General features: G+C 49.8%; 1 protein-coding gene across 1 annotated transcript in view; it reads right to left on the bottom strand.

Moving 5' to 3' along the window:
* Window positions 1–2742: 2742 nt before the first annotated feature.
* Window positions 2743–6099, bottom strand: part of Pmvk (phosphomevalonate kinase) — a 9621-nt gene continuing 6264 nt past the window's right edge. The window contains exons 4-5 of the mRNA XM_031374529.1: window positions 4071–4200; window positions 2743–3192 (exon numbers count right to left, since the gene is read on the bottom strand). Coding sequence (XP_031230389.1) covers window positions 3056–3192; window positions 4071–4200 — 267 coding nt within the window. The 3' untranslated portion in view covers window positions 2743–3055. The remainder of the gene's footprint in view (window positions 3193–4070; window positions 4201–6099) is intronic.

Below are 6099 nucleotides of genomic sequence, written 5' to 3'. Positions count from 1 at the left end.
TGTCTTGCCTTACAGCACTATCTAGAGCAGTGGTTTCAACCCTCCGAAAGCTGGGACTCTTTACCACCATTCTCTCTCCTAATGCTGCGACCCTTTACTACAGTTCCTCAGGTTGTGCTGATCCTCAACCCTTTGCTGCTATTATGAATCGAATGTCAATATCTGGTATGCAGTGTATCTGATATGTGACCCCCTGTGAAAGGGTCGTTTGACTTGTCATCTGCAGGTTTGGAGGTTTGGTTTTTATCTTCTAGAAGTTCTGACTATTTTTGCGATTTGTTTGAGACTGGGCTCAGAAGGAGCCCAGACTGGCTCGAACTCACCTGGTAGCACAGCCAGGTGTGGTTTAATCCTAGCACTCAGGAGGCAGAGACAGCTAGATCTGTCTTTAGTTAGTAAATTCTGAGACAGTCAGAACTCCAAAAAAAAGAACTCACTGTGTAGCCAAGGCTGACCTTGAAACTCATAACCCTCCTCCTTCTACCTCCTACTTGGGTCTGTAGGAGTGTTCCACTACACCCAGGGTTTCAGTAGAAGGTTGTTATCAGACTGGGTACATTCCATTCTATTTCTAGTTACCCAGAGATTTCATCAAATATGAACATAAAAATAAAATGCCAGTAAGGCCCTCTATTCTGGCTGGAACCATGCAGGCCTGCAGGGAAGAAAAAGAATGCTCCTGCTGTGCCAGGAACCTTTTTTTTTTTAAAAAAAAAAAAAAAAAAGCAAAGAAATTTTGCAGAGTTGAAGGTCAAGTGCCAGTAAAAGAAAATTTTCCCAAAGGTTGCTTTGAAAGACAAGGGGAAACTTATCTTCAGGGTGGGGAGAAAAAAAAAAATCTAAGCACAGGGCTGGAGAGATTTCTCAGTGGTTAGAGCACTGGCTTCTCTTCCAGAGGTTCCAGGTTCAGTTCCCAGTACCCATGTGGTGACTCACGTCTCCAGTTCCAGGGAATCTGATGGCCTCTTCTGGCTTTACCAGACACCAGGCATACACATAGTGCACAGACTCACATATATAAATTATGCATATATAAATTATGGAAAATAGAAAATAAAAGACTAACCCCTATCACAAGGGACACCAGCAAGTGCACAGAACTGAGAGGTGAAGGGACAAGGAAAGGCAGGAGTGCTGGCAGTTTGAACTGAGAATTCCCCTTGCCTCCAGGAGGGCTGAATCAGCCAATCAGACACCTCCATCTACCATGCAGACAACTTGGCTCTCCCTGGCTTTTATTTATTGTGCCGAGCCTCATGAAGCCTCTTAGCGGGTCCCTTTGCATGTGTTCCCCTTAGCCACCAAAACCATCAATGTCACCCTTCCCATCTCCCTAGTCAGAGACTCAGTCTTCCCTGTGAGGTCTACTGCCCAACCCCTACCCTGAGTCCCATCCCACTATTATCCGCCCATCACAGTTACTGGCTGGTCTCCTCCATGGGCTTCAGTCCTCCCTTGTATCTCAGACCATGTTGGAAGGTTAAGAACTATGCCCTCCCAGAGGCGCTGCCCCCTTTCAGTTCCAAAGCCCTTTCTGCCTCCTTTATACTGTGCCCATGGGGGAGGCGCTCAGGACCAGAAAGCACTACTGACCCTCCCTGCTAAGAGAACTGACACCTGAGCTAAGAGAACAGGTGTCTTTTCTCAAGTGCCAGTGCTTAGGTCCAATTAAGGGTCTTTGAAGTGGCTGCTCAGGCATGAAGGTAGTGTGTGGACTCCCAAAGAAGGTTCTAGGGCCCATGGCAAATGTGGGGCTTTACAATGAGACCCTCCAGCTAGGTGCAAAACCCAGCTATCTCAGTTAGTAAGTGGTGGTCCCCACTGGGTGGGTTTTACAAGCTCTCTGAATCTGCTCATGTGCTCGTGGCCTGGTGCCTGGCAAAGGCAGTACTTAAGGTGGATAGTAAGGCAAGAATGAGCCAGGTTTTTCTGGGTTGGTCACACTGAAGTATCAGCCTCTTTCTCCCTCTTCTCTCCTTGTCTGTGAGAACTGAATCTACATGGAAATAAAGGTAGGATGAGCTCGAGGCTTGTCCTTGGGAGAGCATGAAGCCCTTCATTCACACAGATGTGGCAGAAGATGCTGGCCACAGGTCAGCCTTTCTAAGGTGAGCTGGTCACTCATTGCCCTGCTAGCCCCAGGCCAGGCACTTCACTGAAGTTCCTGGCATCCACTAAAAGGACATGGAAGTTACCTTCCTACCCATTTCCCACAGTTCTGTGGCGAATCCAGAAGCTAAGGAATCATGAAAGCTATGAAGGAGCAAGGGGCTGGGGCAGACTGGGGCACGGGTGCCGCTTCCTGTGGTGACTGACCCTTCCTTAGGGCCATCCCAGAAGACAAGAACCACAGACCACAACCCTACTTGTGATACAGAGACCTGTCCCAGGCTTTAGGCTCAGGCCAACCTCTGCAGGATTCATCTTAGCCCCGTACAAGGCAGAGTGGGACCCATACCTACCTCAATACCCCAGATTTTCTTTTTTTGTTTGTTTTGTTTTGTATCGTGTTTTGAGATACTCTCTGTATAGTCCTGGCTATCCTCAAATTTACTCTGACCAGGCTGTCCTCAAACTCAGAGATCTGCCTGCCTCTGCCTTACCAGGCTTATCAGGGTTTGTTTGGCTTGCTCGCCAACCACTGTCAGCCCTCAAAGCCTATGGGCCACTAGGATTAAAGGCATGCACTATTACAGTCTACTTCCAAGATATCAGGGAAATAATCAGTCTCCAGCTCTAAGCTGTGTTCCAAGGAGGTTTATTTGGATTCCAGAGCTGAGAGCTTACACACAGGGAAACAACGTCACAGCTCTGCAGGCCTGCCCCACCGTGGGCAGTTTTGCCTCAGGCAAAACTCATGCACTCACCTTTGCCCTGAAGTGCCCTAAAGAGGCAGAGCGTCCTCTCTAGGGAAGACACACACACCAGAGGTTTCTTTATTTGCCCACTTAAAGCCAGACTGTCTGTCTGTTTTCTGACCTCAGCGGGGACTGGGACCCATGTCGGGCAGAACCACTGTTCACCCGGCCCATCAGTCTCTGCTCATCCCCCATCACTAAAGTTTGGTGTGAATAAATTCCAGCAGGTTCTCCAGCTGATCCTCCAGGCACTGCTCATCTCCATGGTTCTCAATGACCCAGTCAAAGTTCCCAAAGTTGTCCAGCCCACATTCTGACTCAGCATCATCCACCCCTGGGAGGAAGAATAGAGGAGTCAGGTCCCAGCCCTCCAGATACCAAGCACCCATCCTGTGCCTTTCCTCTGAGAACCTCTGTGAGGTAAGTGTGGCCTCCCACCATGGGGCTGAGCTCCCAGGCAGCCCCTGAAGACATCACTGCTCTGGCCATCGCCTACAGAGAAAAAATTGGATCAACAACTGCAGACAACCCAAAAGGGTATCACATTGTTAGCCCAAGCTGGCATATGCTGGACTGGGGCCTGCTGTGTCCTTGGGACTGGAAGCAGGGTGAGAGTGTGGCTCCCCTGACTCTTCCTAGCCTTGAGAAAGAGACTTGACTTTTCTGGGCCAAGGCCCTCATGGGCCATGAGTACGGGAAGAGCAGCATCCACATGGTAGTTGTAAAGTATAAGTCTGTAAGAGGGAGTGTATAAAGCACCAGACCTAGGCCTGCCAGAGCGCCCAAGAGATACGCTGTTAGCATTCATACTCATTAGATCTGAGTGTATCCAAGGAACAGGGTGACCTGGGGCAGAACAGAGGCCTGAGCTGCCCTTCAGAACTGTCTGCAAAGCAGGTCCTGGACTGGTACCACTGAGGCCCCTGGAAACTTCCTGTCCGGCCCCATGGCTTACCAGGGTTTGTTTGGCTTGCTCGCCAACCACTGTCAGCCCTCAAAGCCTATGGGCCACAAGAATGGGGCCTAGCCAGAGAACTCCACTGGCCTTAACAAGACAGCCAAAGATATCCTTTGAACTTGACTTTCTACCAACCCATTCTCAGGCCTTAGGTTCCCCATTACAGCCTCTCACTCACTCTCTCTAGGCCTAGAGCTCAGGGGTGGCTTGAGCTGTGTGCTGAGCCTTCGGGATAAATGCCATTTGCCACCTACCTGATGTGAACACCCAGCCCCGTTGCTGGCGACTCTGCTCCGAGGCTACTACTCGGACTGTCTGTGTCACAGCCCCATAGGCCTCCTGAAACCACTGGATGTCAGACACCCTCCGTGTGTCACTCACCAGCTGCAAAGAAGAGACACAAACAGGTGACCATTAGGATAAAGTGCTATAGGGAATCATAGCTGGGGACAGGCGGGCGCTACAGAAGCCAGAGCGATAGTGCCGCTCACTGAATTAACACCTCTGAGTACTGCCACCTGCCAGGCTGTGAGATCACTCAGCTCCAGTACTAAGTAAGGGGCATTTAAGTACTTACTCTGCACCATGCCAGGCACTGAGAATGGTGTCATAAGCAAAATACACCTTGTCCTGCTTTCTTGGGGCTGGAACATACAATAGAGCAGGAGATGCAATGCAAGACACACAGCAGCTTTCCCAATAGCCGGAGACCACAGTCAGACTGATGAGTGTCAGCCCTGACATGGCTGAAACATAGTTCCTCGACTCCTGATCTCTCCAATCCTGACCCTTCCGGTCTGTTCAGAAGAAAATCCTTGTCCTTCCGCCCCAGAACCAACTCATCACCTGCTCAACTCCGAGTGGCTCTATCCTTAAAATCCATGTAAAACTGGCCCCTTCTTGAGTCTCTCCCAGCTCCGAGGCCAGCCTGTCACTGGCAGATCACATAGGACCATCCACTAGGCCTCTCTGCTTCAGCTCTTACCTGCCCTCCAGCAGCCAGGGCAAGCCTGTTAAATCCTTTGTTTGGTTTTGTGACAAAGTATCACTATGTAGCCCTGGCTGGCCTCAAACTTGTTACATAGGGAAAGCTAACCTTCAACTCCCAGCTTTTGCTTCCTGAGTGTTAGAATTACAGGTATGTGCATAATCTATAATGCCAGAGATGGGAGTGGGGAGTCCGTTTTCTCCTTCCACCATGTGGGCCTGGGGATCAAACTCAGGCCTTTGGCCTTGACGGCAGATACCTTTACCCACTGAGACATCTCACCAGTGCCACCACCACCACGCCTGCGTGGCTTTTTTTTTTTTTAGGTTTTTCAAGACATGGTTTCCTCTGTATAGCCTTGGCTGACCTGGAACTCAGAAATCCGCCTGCCTCTGCCTCCCAAGTGTTGGGATCAAAGGCATGCTCCACCAGGCTTTTTTATGTGGGTTCCAAGGCATCTGAACTCCAGGGCTTTATCCATTGAGCTATCTCCTATCTCAGGTCCTCAACCCCACTCCTTCCAAGAACTATGTCCAGATACTAAAACATGCTCCACCATTGGCCTATACCCTATTAATTAATTAAATTGCCCTTTAGTTTCTAAACCATGTCTTTCCTCTTCTTAGAACTCCTCAGTGACTCTTCCAAAGCCTTATAAGCTTTACCCTTAACCTCCCAAGGCTACCACAATGGCTGCTTCTCAAACATAGAAGGAATGAGCCCCTCCCTCTCTGGCTTTCACATTCTAGTCCCTCTCCCTAGAAAGTTACTTCCCTAACTACCCATTCAGCTCACTCCTTCACTTCCTTACAGTCATGCTCTGCCCTCGTCTTAAGAATGAGAGGCCTTCTAGCCAGGCAGTGGTGGCGCACAATTAGATCCCAGCACTTGGGAGGCAGAGGCAGGTGGATTTCTGAGTTCAAGGCCAGCCTGGTCTACAGAGTAAGTTCCAGGACAGCCAGGGCTATACAGAGAAACCCTGTCTCGAAAAACCAAAAAGAAACAAAGAAGGAGAGAAAGAAAGAAAAAAAGGAGAGAAAGAAAGAAAGCTCTCAGAGTAAATCAGGTAAAATGGTCAGGAAGGGGCAGTCGCACTTGGGAGGCAGAGGCAGGTGGATCTCTGTGAGTGGGGGGGCATCCTAGTCTACAAAGTAGCTGGCCAGGACTACATAGTAAAACATCTAAAACAAAAGAGGAAAGAAAAAGGCAGGCAGGCAGGAAGGCAGAAAGGAAGGCAGGCAGGCAGGCAGGAAGGCAGGCTGGCAGGAAGGAAGGAAGGCAGGCAGGCAGGAAGG

The sequence above is a fragment of the Mastomys coucha genome, unplaced genomic scaffold (genome assembly GCF_008632895.1).
Source record: "Mastomys coucha isolate ucsf_1 unplaced genomic scaffold, UCSF_Mcou_1 pScaffold16, whole genome shotgun sequence".
In the NCBI taxonomy this organism is placed as follows: Eukaryota; Metazoa; Chordata; class Mammalia; order Rodentia; family Muridae; genus Mastomys; species Mastomys coucha.
This window is presented reverse-complemented; position numbering and strand designations above follow the sequence as displayed.